General features: G+C 43.2%; 1 protein-coding gene across 2 annotated transcripts in view; it reads left to right on the forward strand.

The window, feature by feature from the left end:
* The first annotated feature begins 7,502 nt into the window (after positions 1–7,502).
* Positions 7,503–15,204, forward strand: part of TNPO1 (transportin 1) — a 33,104-nt gene continuing 25,402 nt past the window's right edge. Inside the window, exons 1-3 of one of the 2 annotated variants that reach the window (XR_014556282.1) lie at positions 7,503–7,883; positions 8,070–8,183; positions 11,875–11,950. Coding sequence is in view for 1 of the 2 variants with exons in the window: in XM_083703195.1 (XP_083559321.1) it covers positions 8,079–8,183; positions 11,875–11,950 (181 nt within the window). In the remaining variant the exon portion in view is untranslated. The remainder of the gene's footprint in view (positions 7,884–8,069; positions 8,184–11,874; positions 11,951–15,204) is intronic. The other variant, XM_083703195.1, reaches the window with a different exon arrangement.

Consider the following 15,204-nt stretch of genomic DNA (forward strand, 5'->3'; position numbering starts at 1 on the left):
CCTCTTTCTTTTTTGTCTCTTCCTCATCTCTTCATCACCAAGTGAGAAATGTTAGAACATCTGCTAAGTCTCCAGTGCTCAGACACCAATATAAGCTTAGGTTTGTCTTTGTAACTGAATTACCATTTTAAGCCTGCCTGAACAAAGGTCGTGTATCTGGTACTCTTCAGCAAGTATTCTGAAGTACCGTATTCACAAGACTATTTGTGTTATTATTGTTTTAAGGGGGAGGAAAGGGGTAATACCAGGAAAATCAGTCTTTAAAGCATCCTGGATTAACCAAACTAAACTAGCCTATCTAAACTTCCTTTCTAAGCTGCAAAAGGATGGTACTCTACTAAACTCAAGAATGGAAGGATAATATCTAACAAATATATCCATTTCTAGCATCTATTTACATCCCAATACTTATCACTAAGACTTATAGATGTTGGATGCCAAACCTTAGAAATTTTGAGCAAAACCTAAATAGAAGTTTCTCCATATATATCATGTACGTATACAGATATAGACAAAAGCTGTGTTGTGTTATGAGCACTGCCATCTTTACAGTGATAAATGCTGCATGAGACTGAATAATTCAAATGACATTTGTGCAGAGAGACCACCCACTTAAATAAATTTGATTTCTTTCATAATGTCCTATCCATAAACTGCTCGAACTGACAGGAATAAACAGCTGAAAGCTACAGCTAGCATATACAGTCATATGCTGCTTAGATATAATGGACTTCTAAAAAATATAAGTTTATTTCTTGATCATGTTTTGTGGTGCCTAATATGCTCCCCCAAATTCCTCTTTCATCCCATAAGCTTGCAAATAAGATTAAAAGGGGCTGTTTTAAAATGAATGCTTTGCCAACATAAAATAATGTGAGGCAGTGTTGAAACATTTTGCTTTCGTCTTGGAGCCAAGGCAACAAACTGGTGGGAACTCATTCCTTTTTTTATAAAATGACAAACCACAGTGACTCATCCTTCGTTCAAGCAGCCATTTTACCCCAATAATCTTGTTGTCATGGTTGTTCTTGAATTACTACTACTTTGAAGGCATTATGGGTATCCCTTTCCGCAAGGATAGCTTTATCATATGTGCCAAATTGTAATGCTGAGATTGAGCCGAAACATGTTCCGTCAAGGGGCATTCCCGACTCTGAGACCTTCACTGCCCAGAATACTAAGTCTAAAGTGAAACTGACCTGAAATTGGTAACAGGACAGGACAACGATCAAAGTGCAGCTGCCTCTCTTGAAATGAATCTCAGTACTTCAGACTCTCTGCATAGGTGTGTGCAGCACATTTCATTATGGTGTGCATCCAGAGGTTTTTTTTCAGGGCGAACATTTATTGATACATACTCATAAACAGTCATAAAGAACATTATTTATAGGCATCAAACAAACTAAAGAAACTAAAACTTAGGTAACTGTGAATATTTAAAATCAACAACTAAACTTTAAAAATAAAAACTTAACAAGACTCAAAATACCAACATTTTGTTGTACTGATAAACAAGCATATACAAAAAAAGAATTGGTTTTCATTACAGTGGTACCTCCGGTTACAAACTTAATTTGTTCTGGAGGTCCATTCGTAACCGGAAACTGTTCTTAACCTGAGGCGCGCTTTTGACAATGGGGTGTCCCGCTGCACACACACCTCTGGCGTGCTATTTCCACTCACATCCTGGGGCAGTGGTGTAGCGTGGGTTGTCAGCACCCGGGGCAAGGCAAGTAATTTGCACCCCCTAACCCGTGGATTTGCGCCCCCTAACCCTAACCCCCAGATGTTGCGGCCGGTGCAGCCGGCCCCCCTGCACCCCCCACGCTACGCCACTGTACTGGGGCAAAGGTTGCAACCAGGAGCAGCTGCTTCCAGGTTAGCGGAGCTCATAACCCAAAGCGAGCGTAACCAGAAGTGTTCATAAATGGAGGTACCACTGTATTCTTATATTTCACCTGATAATGAGCTAAACTAATCCAAACTGACCAAAACAGATTATGGTTTCTTCATCTTCCTGTCCTAGAGAGTCCCACCAAAGGTGGATTGCCTTACTGAAATTCCAAGGTAAAGTGTAGATTACCTAACATATCCAGATAGAAAGCTTCACCGTTTCTATAAAGATCCTGGCTCTCAGCCACAACAATTCCCATCTCAAGCATTGTCAGTAGGCCCAGCCTTAACTGGTGTGTGGGCTTATTAGATACATTTTAATTGCTTTTGTAAAGGATTACTGCTAACAGAATGCTATGACTAAATGCTTATTAACAGGATTACGTAGAAGTTGCTTATTATTATCTCTGATGGCAATGGGTCTCTTGCTTTTAATGCGTCTGTACAAAATATGGATTCTAACATTTTCAGTTAATTACAGTGGTGTTACTTGGAGGTCAGCAGAGCATGAAGTCAGCCCATCTCTGACCAGGTAGGGATGCAGCTCTCAGAACTAACCTAAACTGGTAAAAGGACTCCATGCCACAGAATAAACCTGTATTCCTAGTGGCCGAGGTGGTCGAAGCAGCATCCCCAAATGCAACCCGAGGGAATGCAACCCTGTCCATAACAGGGTAGCTCAGTCGGTAGAACACAAGACTCTTAATCTCAGGGTTGTGGGTTTGAGCCCCACGTTGGGCAAAATATACCTGCGTTGCAGAGAGTTGGACTAGATGACCCTCGTGGTCCCTTCCAACTCTACAGTTCTATGATTTCAGGACTCCTTCGTCAAAAGTTGATTATAAACTCCCAGACAAGAGCCTTGACTTGCCTGTGCTACTGCAGAGGAGCCACTCTTTAATTTATACAGTACTTTAGTCACATCAATGCTGCGGCAGAAAAAATCTAGTTGATTAAAATGAAGTTGTTCAAATATTTGATTAAAGTAAAATGGCTGGTCAATGTGAAAAGAATATAAATTAGGAAGTGAAGGGTGTTTATAAGTAAAACATGAAGTTGTCTTCCGAATATTGGCATGTTATACTGCACAAGATTCAAGGTGTATTAGTCATTGTGAGATCTGACAGTCCTGTATTGTTGACAATATTCAGTGCATTTTATGAAGTACACAGTTTCTCTGTTGACAGGAGGACTTTGTCACTCTCGACCTCTTCACTTACCGACATAATTTCCCTTGTAAGCTGAGGAACCTGGGTAGGTTATGACAGCATAGGCTGACATGATGAAGAGGTTAACAGTTTATCAAGTATTGCTTGTAGCTTTTAAAAAACAAGTTGTATTATCATTCTTTCGTGATGCTGATAGCACCAAGCTTGCAGGTTCGATCCCTGTAAGGGACAGCTGCAGGGGGATGGATGAGATAATTCTCAGGGCCCCTTCTAATTCTATTATTCTTATCATGCCATATACAAAATAACAGGCTAGAATAGTTTATTATGTGTATCTTAATTTGTACTATATTTAGAAAGATAAACAAACTAGGAATGGTTGGGGTACTGTACCTTATATGTAACTGAACAATTCAGACAAACAGGAGGCCTTATTCACAAGCGCTGCTGTGTTTGCGGAGTGTACATGACTGGGGGCCGTGGGGTATTTGGCTAATAAGTAGAATAGAAATTTTAGAGAATTGATTTATGTGCATGTTTATTTAAAGCATTTCAGCCAAAAAAGGCTTCCAGAGGAGTTAAAGATAATTAATAAACAAACAAACCAGGAGGGCAGCTTGCAGGCTTGCAATCTAAAAGACACGACATAAAGTGGAAGGCAGGGAGGCGGGAACAAACCCAGATACCACTTCTTAACATTAGAGAGTTATTTTAGAAACAGCTGGGATGGAAATACTTCAGGGAGAAGAGGAAGCAAAAGGAGTGGGCCGTTCAGCAGGCCCAATGAAGTGGCCATGCTTCCTATCTCTCCCTCTACTGCAATCTGGTGGAATGGCTGTTGCCTGTTGGAAGAATAAATAAATGCATGCATGTACATAGTTTGCATATATCACCAGAAATAATTTGTACAGAATCTCCTCATTAGTTGTTAAGTCATTCATTCATTAAAGATAACGGCTTGTTATTGAGTTTTTTTGGAATGTCCTTTGTGGCACCGTAGTATTGGAAATCACTAGTAAATAACTAGTTAGGATTGTGTGGTAAGTTACCTTACTGCACTCTCTTTAGGACTCCTTCTGTAACTTCTAAATTACATTTCCACAGACATTAGTAGCACATCAGAATATTTCACAACTCTAGTTACACATAGCCACACTGAGGCTATAGGCAGTACTTTATCACCAGCCATGTGTATCAGTCTAGGACTGGCTTTTTTCATAATATAGCACAAGAACCTAAACTGTACCAAAAATTGCTTCTGAAAAAAATACTTTTGACTGGTCGCTATCTTTATTTACTTTAGCATAATACTGATTTTATTAAAGATCTAATACTTTTCACTCTTTGGGTTGTATCCTACCAATTTATAGTTAAAGCAGACCCACTGAAATTATTGGACCTAAGTTGCTTTCACCATTTTGCTCTATGCACAGTCTGCATGCACACAAACAGTAAAGAGGGGCTATCTCTGCTCAGTTGCCTGTGAATATTTGGCTGTGGCTCAGTGGTAGAGTGGTAGAGTTGAAACAAAATATTGTTATTATGTGGGTCTATTTAAAACCATTCCTTTTATTTGCATACTCCATCTAATGGGGCATATTAAGGATTCCAGTGACAACATAATGAAGAGTTGAGTCAATAGACAACCCTGCCTGTTTCCTCAATATTGCACCTAAGAATTTACCCCTGTCCCATCCTCTTCATTGATGTTCAAATATGGTATTCCATTCAAGATGGCGATTGAGATAGTCTGGTGAGAAGAAAGTTCTTCGTTGTACTTCAGAGAAAATCTTTTTAAGCATTCCTTGATTCTCGGGGGAGATATTTGGCAGAGGCGAGAAATACTGCGTGACTTCTACAGGGCAACACGTTAAGACTTATAACCTTGAAAATATTTACAACCATATTATAAAGTGCTTTTAGTTACTGTGTTAAAGCAGTTAGAGGTCTTAGCATGAGGGTTTCTAATTTGCAGCCAGTATTTTCATCTGTTTAGGTACAGCTAGGGTGAACCAGATAGGTACAGATAGGGTGAATCAGCCCTTTGGAACTTCTTTATTACGGCCAGTTATTTTTAAGGAAAGGGCTGGTGCTCTATTGTTTTTATTGTAACAATCTGTATGTGAACATTTATATGTATATATTGTATATGTATATGCATCTATTTGAAAAATTAAATAATAATGATGATGATGTTCAAATATGGCAACTCTACATAGTCAAAAGCTTTAGAAGCATCTAAACTTTAATAGGGCAATCAAATCTGAACCGTCCTGGGCTGGTGCATTACCATCAGCATACACTTTGGGTTATCATACCTGCCTTTTTAGCACCCTATTATCCAGCTTTTATTAGCAGTTGAGCTGGTAATAGATACATATTGGAAATTTTTAGAGGGTGCAGTGTTGACCATACAGTACCAAAAAGTCCAGCAACTAGTGCTGATAGAAAAAATAGCTACTAAACTTAAAATACCAAGCAGAATGAAATGAAAAGACATATATTCTGATGATTGGCATATTCTTATTATATACAGTGTAAAAGATGACCTCCACATTATTAAAAAAAAATGGTTGCTGACTGCATGTGGTAACAGGAATTGCCACACAACTGGAATATGACTCGGGATATGTATTTGTAATGTAAGAAAATATTTAAAAACTATACAAAAAACAGTAATGAAATATCAAATCCAAAAACATTTTAAAAATCATAAGAACACCCCAAAACTTTATTTTCTGCTATTCAAGGTCAAGACTAATGTCTGTATACAGATAGATTCATTTGGCTTTAAGCAGTAGATGCTTTAATTGTGTTCAAGGGAAATAAGGTTTAGGCCATAATGTCAGTGAAAGCGTAACAGCCTGATCCTGGGTGTGTTTCCTGTGAAGAAAATTCCACTGCATTCAGTGGGCTTCATCCCTAGTAAAAAATGTTAAAGATAAAAGTGTCAGCATGGAACGCAATTCCTTTTGGAGGAAAGCCCCAGTGAAGTACATAGCTGTTCAGGTTGCGTTCCCCCTTAACTTGTTCAAATAGCCTGGGAGGAAGAGGTTAAGGCAGGGGTCAGCAAACTTTTTCAACAGGGGGCCGGCCCACTGTCCCTCAGACCTTGTGGGGGGCCAGACTATATTTTCCAAAAAAAGAGAGAAAAAGAACGAATTCCTATGCCCCACAAATAACCCAGAGACGGATTTTAAATAAAAGGACACATTCTACTCATGTAAAAATACGCTGATTCCTGGACTGGATTTAGAAGGCGATTGGGCCGGATCTGGCCCCTGGGCCTTAGTTTGCCTACCCACGGGTTAAGGCTTCAATCCTTTAACCCTTTACTAGGGAGTAGTTCCACTGACTTAAATTGGACTTTATTCTGAGTATATAAAATGCATAGATTGATAGGGTCTTGAAACCAAGCGTTATGAGGAATGTTTGAGGGAGTTGAGTATGTTTAGCCTGGAGGAGATTGACAGGAGCTATGATAGCCATCTTCAAATATCTGAAGGGCTGTCACATGGAAGATGGAGCAAACTTGTTTTCTCTTGCTCTGGAGGGTAGGAAATTAACCAATGGCTGCAAGGAAGGTGATTCAGACTAAATTGCTGAGGTTTTTTCCCCCAGTATGGCAGGCCTAAACAGTTTGACAGTGGAACAGAGTTGGTGGACTCTCCTTCCTTGGAGGTTTATTAAGCAGAGGTTGGTCGGCCATCTGTCATAGATGCTTTAGCTGAGATTCCTGCATTGCAAGGGGTTGGACTAAATGACTCTGGGGGTCCCTTCCACCTCTACGTTCTAGGTGTGCACCAAAATTGCTGTTAGGAAAATGGTGTAGTGACGTTTTGGGGGTTTTTTTTAGGCCTGTGGGGAGACTCAAGGAGGGAAATTGTTAGGGAATTTCTCAAATGTAGGTAACAGGCATTGCTTCCTTTGGGCAGGAGAGGACTTCGCCTGCATCCCGGCCTGCTTAGATAACATGTTGTTGTTGTTGTTTAGTCGTTTAGTCATGTCCGACTCTTCGTGACCCCATGGACCAGAGCACGCCAGGCACTCCTGTCTTCCACTGCCTCCCACAGTTTGGTCAGACTCATGTTTGTAGCTTCAAGAACACTGTCCAACCATCTCGTCCTCTGTCATCCCCTTCTCCTTGTGCCCTCCATCTTTCCCAACATCAGGTCTTTTCCAGGGAGTCTTCTCTTCTCATGAGGTGGCCAAAGTATTGGAGCCTCAGCTTCAGGATTTGTCTTTCCAGTGAGCACTCAAAGCTGATTTCCTCCAGAATGGAGAGGTTTGATCTTCTTGCAGTCCATGGGACTCTCAAGAGTCTCCTCCAGCACCATAATTCAAAAACATCAATTCTTCGGCGATCAGCCTTCTTTATGGTCCAGCTCTCACTTCCATACATCACTACGGGGAAAACCATAGCTTTAACTATACGGATAACTATAGATAACATGAGACCCCCCCCAATGCTCTCTGCCGCCCCCTAGAGCCTGGTCGGAAGGGGTGAGTCTAGATTAGCAGGCCTCCCAGCGACAAGCGCGGGTTAAAGGGGCGGCCTCTTCTGTCTCCCGCGGCCTCCTCTCCTCTCCCTCAGCGCTCGGCTGGGCGGTCCGAGGGGAAGCTCTCCTCTCTCTCGGCGAGGGCGGGGGGAAGAAGTCAGCAGCCCGGCGCGGGAGCGGCGGCTCTAGGACCCAGGGGGATGCGGCGCGGCCGGGTTCTCCGAGCCAGATTGCCAATTCTCCTCCGTGACTCAGTCGGCTCTGCGCAGCGCACAGTAGGCGGCGGCAGCGGCGGCCGGGGCTGAGCGCAAGCGAGCAGCAGGTCCGTGGGGCTCGGGGGGAGGCGGCCGTGTGGGGAGCGGGGGAGGGGGAGGGAACTAGGCCGGGCCCACCCGCGGGGAGCGCCGCCGCCGCCGCTTCCTCCGCCGCGCTGCCCTCCCCGCTCGGGCCTAGCGTCGCCTCCTCCTCCGCCGCCTCTAACGGCGGCCGCCGCCTGTTGTCTTTGCAGAGCGCCAAGATGGAGTACGAGTGGAAACCCGACGAGCAGGGGCTCCAGCAGATCCTGCAGCTGCTCAAGGAGTCGCAGTCCCCGGACACCACCACGCAGAGAGCCGTGCAACAAGTATCCTCCTCCCGAAGGGGTGGCGGCGCCGGGAGGGAAGGAGGGAGCGCCAGGCCGGGCGCCAGCGGCGGGAGCCCGGCCGGGCCCAACGCCTGGGCCCCCCGCCGCCGGAAGGGCAGAGGAGCCGCGCAGGAGGGAGAGATTCCGCCGGGCGGTGGAGGAGGACGAGGCCGCTTCCCTTCGGGGTCGCCGGCTGGCGGAGGCCGGGGGAGTTGTAGGCCCGGCCTCCGCCCGGCCGTGGCGCGGGCTTTGAACCGCCAGGAACGGAGGCGGCGACCCTGCTCTGGCCCCGCGAGGCTTCGCGGCCTCGCACCTGTTGCCAGCCTGGCGCCGAGCCCCGTTTGGCTTTTTAAAGGCTTGGCAGCTCCGGTGTCGGGATCTCTCCCCCCCCCCCCCCATCTCCGGGTCTGGGCAGGAGGACCTTTTCGGCCATGAATTCTTCCCCCAGCTCAGCCCTCCGCCGGTGGTTCCTCTGGATAACCTGACTGGCTTTGGACGAGACACGTGTAGAAGCGGTCCTTTGTACCCCCGGGGCACGGAGTCGTGTCGGACCACTCCGGCGCACGTGTGATTGATAGCGCCCGGCGAGGCAGCTGGCTTTGTTGGCATTTCGTTTAACAGGTAGAAAGGACGGCAGGTCGCTATTGCAGACGAAGAGGGTAAGGGTCACCTTCAGAAGTGGGGAAATAGGCTGCAAACCGTTAGTCCCCCGTTTCCTTTTGTTGCATTGTGAAGACCCATTGTCTGTTGTGGACTCGGTAGAGAGCTGATGGAGGGGCTTGCTTGTTGAATGTCGGCGTATAGGAGACACTCATACTTCTGCTAAAGGCTGGATGAAATCAAAGGTTTCTCGGTTGAAACCTCCTAAAGCATGTAGTTCTTACATGTCCATTGGTATGGTTAAGACAAAGCTTGCGGATGTATGTTTATAGCATTAGGGTCCAAAGTTACAGTGTTTGTTTTCCCTTGGACTAGAGATCTGGGTATGATTCAGAAGGCTGAACCAAAGTAAAAAGCATGCAGCTAATCAAACATAAAATGTACGACAAGGCACAGCGCTACTAAAATCAAATGATTGAACAACTGGTGGTTGATAGGTATGGTTCAGATTTTCAGTTTACAAATGTGTGTTTTATCCCCATTAAATTCAGATTTCCAGAGTACTTTACAATGAAATATCACTGAGCATGGTGTAGTAAACGGATGGGAGAAATGTAAAAAAAAAAATCTCATTTTTTACAAATAGTGGTCATGATGGGTGACGTTTCACCCACAACTCTCCAATTTTATGAGCCTATGCTGGGTCACACTAGATTGCCTTATTTCGTTTTCCCATCTACACTCCCTCGGGGTAGGCTATTGTCAGGGACAACGAACTATTTTGGAACCTAATTGCAGAAAAGTGTCACAACAGTCCATGGGTGCAGCTAAGGTGGTAGATTTCCCTATGAGTAGAAAATCATAGAATTGTAGAGTAGGAAGGGACTTGAGGATCATCTAGTCCACCCCTTGCAATGCAGGAATCCTGCGCATGACCATCCCTGGGTGGGCTCAAACCATCAGCCCTCTGGTTAACTGCCAGACGCACTGACCCATTGTGCCACTAGCCTGCTTTTTGGCTGACCAAATGGGACGAACTTACTACTTTTCTGACATGAATGTCATGACCTGCATCTTGCAAAAGGATCAGTGAGAAACTTGATCCTTACTTGACAACTGTCTAGGCTTCTCTGCTGAAGTTCTTACACTTTGAGAACCGTTGACAAAGCAGTGGGAACATAAGGAATTTTCTACTTAACTGGAGTCCTTGTAGCACCTTAACCATTATTTGTAAGGAACCTTAATTACAAATTACAAAAATAATATGCTTTTATATAGATAGTAGGAAGATACAAGCAGATATTGTTTTCAAAGCATTGCTCAATGGCTGGAATATTTGATATGTCCCTCCTACCTCTTTGATAGTTAAGTGGGTGTAGGAAGGGCTTAGCTAACAGCCCATATTCAGAAGTAATGTACACTCTTATTATTATTCATTAAATTTGCATACTGCCCTATACCCGCAGGTCTCAGGGCAGTTCACAGTTTCTCCTATTGCTTTGTGCCCAATCTGATAATCTGATTGCTGGGTTGGTTCGTTTCTGGTTAGAAGTATGATATCACAGCTGCTGATAGATGGTGAAGCTGCACCTTTTTAAAACATACATTCTTGAAATAGGTATGTGTTTGACCACTTTCTACCGTCTTGAGTTTGATACATCAACATGCAGTATGCTCAGTTGATGTTTTGTAATAGGGAAAAGTAATTGGGTACATTGCATTGCCTAGAATGCCAGACTAATTTTGCTAAAATAGATTCATTGGCTTTCTTCAACATCTCTGAAAGTGACAAGAACACTGGAAAATAACTTGGGAGTAATCAAACTCAATAGAAGAGAACAGAAAACACTCCTGTAGCGACACCACACTGTTTTCTATGGCTTGCACATCTTTCTGACATTGTTAGTAAGATGAACTATAACAACCATATGTCTACATGTGTACATACAAATATTTATTTAAAATACTTACAATGCTATTGTATACATGCCTTCAAAGGAGTTAAATTTAATTCAATGGGGTCTGCTCCCATGGATGGGCTTACAAGATTGTATCTTTACTGTCTGCAACAGCATTTTACTAGAATACTTTATCAAAGTTTTATTTATTTCTAAAATGTCTGAAATCTTCACATTGTTTCAGATTTAGATTGCAATCCTAGACATGGGTACAAATCTTTCAAAGCTGGCGTGACTCTGAGAGTGTGAGTAGCTTTCATTGCAGCCTAAGGCTGCAATCCTATCACTCTCAAGAAGGTTCCATTGGACCCAGTGGGACTTGTTTTTGAATAGGTGTGCATGGGATTAACCTATAGGATGTATAAGCATGCATAGTGTAAACAGGTATGCTCACTTAATATTGAAATGAATCTGTATGCATCAGTTGATTCTCGCAGTAGCCAGTCTGCGAGTAACTTAACTTTAAATGACAGCAAAAATCTAGGTGAGTTGCAAAAGTTAGCACTGGGTTTCTGCCAATGTGGTACTCACCAGATGTTACGGACTATAATTCACATCACCCCTGACCATTGCCGTGGCTTGGGGCTGATGGCAGTTGTGTTTCATTGCTTGAGTCTCATGGGTTGAGGCCAGCAGAGACACTAATTTGCTGCCATTTGCTTTGGATTTGACAAGGCCTAAGGCAAGTGATGGGGAGGAATGGTTTCTGTATATGCTAACCCCTACTAAGCAGGGAAGAGCAATGATCTGCATTGCATTTGCATCCAGCAGAGAGCTAGGAAACTGTATGGGAAGCTCTTAACAGCAGAAGGGAGACATAGCTATGCATGCTTCCACATGGTACTGCGTTAACTTTCCAGTTTTTTCTATTGTGGTTGTTGGTGGCAAATGTTCCTTGTTATTGACAGCCAGTTAAATGGCAAATAACAAGACCTCCAGATTTGTACTGAAGTACCTTGCTGTGTTTGCTGTCCTGATTACACTTTGTCAGTAGTTAGAAACTTTTTACTTCCAGTTTTGATCTTAAAAAACAACAACAAAAAACCAAAACAGTTTCAGCTGCATGTTTATATGTATTGAGAACTTGCAAACAATGCACAAGAAATGGTCTTTAACAGAATGCTCTACTGTAGAAACTGGAACAGCTCAATCAGTATCCAGACTTCAACAACTACCTGATATTTGTTCTTACGAAGCTAAAATCTGAAGGTGAGTCACTAGCTCTATACCATTTTTAATAAGCACTCACAAAACTAGAAAAAATACGCAGGCACTTTTCATGTTTGGGGGCTTTTTACTTGCAATTTTGTAGATTACAATCATACTGTGTTTGCTGTGTGTGATGAAAGGCACTGTAGGAATTCAGTACATACATAAATATAGTCTGTAGGCTTGATTATAATCAAATGTTCCTTATGCTGTGGTCCCAAGATCAGTTGTTTTGAAATAAATGGAATTTGCTTTCAAGCACATCTGTTTAAGTTAGGGTTGTGAGTAACAGGTATTGGTGGAGCTTTCCAAGATTCTTACTAAAAAACCCAGATGTTTTCATGTCAATGAAACTAGTCATGGTGTTAACATGGCTACAATATCTTACAGAAAAGCAAAAGTTGTTCAAGGGCAAGGGTCCCCCCCCCCAACATTTATAAAATGATGGTGATGTTAAATAGTACAGATATTTTAACTGTGGAGGGGAGAAGCAGAGAACCTTTGCTTAAGGGAGTGCACAAAATTATGCACTTTTGCTAGTCTTCATTTATTTTGAGCTACTGTTATTCCTGTGTGCAAGTCAGTTCTGCCAATTGTTTAGATATTTTATGCCCCCTTTAGTAATCTAGCTCTCTATACATTAACATTGGCTCTGTAAGAATGCATCCATCTTTAAAAAATAAAACATTCTTTTCTAATCCAGCTTTTGATGCAAGGCTCCCTGTTAGAGCCTTCTAAAGGCCAGTGTTTGGATCCATAACCATGTATTTCCTGCTAAATTATTCAAGCTCCGGATTCTTACTAAATGTGGCATTTGGATAATAAAAAAAGCACTGGTTTTTGTGACGGTAGGATTTGGTCTTTATGCAGGAAGTGTACCTCTAGTTTGGGTTTTGTGCTTGGCTATTTTATTTCCTGTTACAGTGGAATCCTATTCATGGCCTGCTTAGAACTAAAGACACGTTAAGTTCTATTAAATTTATTCTCAGGTAAGTGTATGCAGGACTTCAGCCTTAATCTGGGTGTTCAAATCATAGAATGTTTTCCAACAGAAGTCTATATTTTTAACACACTTGAAATTCTGTTTAACTAAATAAGCAACAGGGTTCATTCTTAGAATGTCGGTATCTAGCCTGGCTCACCAATTCATCCAGGAGGGGTAAAGGTAAAGGTAAAGGTACCCCTGCCCGTACGGGCCAGTCTTGACAGACTCTGGGGTTGTGCGCCCATCTCACTTAAGAGGCCAGGGGCCAGCGCTGTCCGGAGACACTTCCGGGTCACGTGGCCAGCGTGACAAAGCTGCATCTGGCGAGCCAGAGCTGCACACGGAAACGCCGTTTACCTTCCCGCTGGTAAGCGGTCCCTATTTATCTACTTGCACCCGGAGGTGCTTTCGAACTGCTAGGTTGGCAGGCGCTGGGACCGAGCAGCGGGAGCGCACCCCGCCGCAGGGATTCAAACCGCTGACCTTTCAATCGGCAAGTCCTAGGCGCTGAGGCTTTAACCCACAGCGCCACCTGCGTCCCTTCCAGGAGGGGACAAAGAAGCAATTAAGACATCCTATGTCAAAACTTTCCAAAATGTGGTTAATACAGATTCTTCTTTGGCATTTGTTTGAGTATTTGACTAAAAGATAAAAATGAAAGCTTTTTAGTAAAAATATACTAATAGGGTCTAAATTGTATTATAGTTTCTATTCCTTGATTGTACCTTAATGTGAAACTTATTTTTAAGCAAATATTTTCTTTTCTTTTCTTTTCAGATGGGTTTTAGTGTATAAAAAACCCTCATCTGCCTTATACTTTTTTTTATTTATTGGAGGTGAAAATATGGCATTGCCATACAGTAGTTAAGAATGAGACTTATTCACATGACAAGACTTTTTAGGATTTCTTTTTCCTTAAATTTTGATGCAGGCCGTGGGAAGGTCCTAATAATAATAATAATAATAATAATAATAATAATAATAATAATAATAATAATAATAAATTTATTTATACCCCGCCCATCTGGCTGGGTTTCCCCAGCCACTCTGGGCAGCTTCCAAAAGAATATTAAAATACTGTGATACATCAAACATTAAAAGCTTCCCTAAACAGGGCTGCCTTCAGATGTCTTCTAAAAGTCTGGTAGTTGTTGTTCTCTTTGACATCTGGTGGGAGGGCGTTCCACAGGGCGGGCGCCACTACCGAGAAGGCCCTCTGCCTGGTTCCCTGTAAATTGGCTTCTCGCAGTGAGGGAACCGCCAGAAGGCCCTCGGTGCTGGACCTCGGTGTCCGGGTAGGACGATGGGGGTGGAGACGCTCCTTTAGGTATACTGGACCGAGGCCGTTTAGGGCTTTAAAGGTCAGCACCAACACTTTGAATTGTGCTCGGAAACGTACTGGGAGCCAATGTAGGTCTTTCAAGACCGGTGTTATATGGTCTCGGCGGCCGCTCCCAGTCACCAGTCTAGCTGCCGCATTCTGGATTAGTTGTAGTTTCCGGGTCACCTTCAAAGGTAGCCCCACGTAGAGCGCATTGCAGTAGTCCAAGCGGGAGATAACCAGAGCATGCACCATTCTGGCGAGACAGTCTGCAGGCAGATAGGGTCTCAGCCTACGTACCAGATGGAGCTGGTAAACAGCTGTCCTGGATACAGATTTAACCTGTGCCTCCATGGACAGCTGTGAGTCCAAAATGACTCCCAGGCTGCGCACCTGGTCCTTCAGGGGCACAGTTACCCTATTCAGGACCAGGGAATCCTCCACACCTGCCCGCCTCCTGTCCCCCAGAAACAGTGCTTCTGTCTTGTCAGGATTCAATCTCAATCTGTTTGCCGCCATCCATCCTCCAACCACCTCCAGGCACTCACACAGGACCGTCACCACCTTCACATGTACAGTATTCTGGGCAGATGGCTTCCCACTACAAAGCACAGGATAAATAAACTCTGGACAAAGTGAGGTGTTGTTCTCAAGATATTACTCTAGTACCATAGGCCTTATTCCTTAGTGACAGCCATGAAGTATAAAACAATTTAAATTTTATACTTGATATTGTGAGCCCTGCTACAAGATGGCTGGTGTGTCCTGTTTCTAGGTAAAGGAGTGCTTCACTTATATTGTACAATCAAGTTCTTGGCTTTTTTTAACAGCTAATTTTAATGTGTCCCTGATAAAGATTTGCCATATGAAATATTAGCTGTGTTTAAAGCTTCTGTAGAGTATGTATTATTTTACTAAAATATTTAAATTCCACTTTAAAACTCTTCA

This window comes from Podarcis gaigeae (assembly GCF_964106915.1).
Source record: "Podarcis gaigeae genome assembly, chromosome: 11".
NCBI classification, from domain to species: Eukaryota; Metazoa; Chordata; class Lepidosauria; order Squamata; family Lacertidae; genus Podarcis; species Podarcis gaigeae.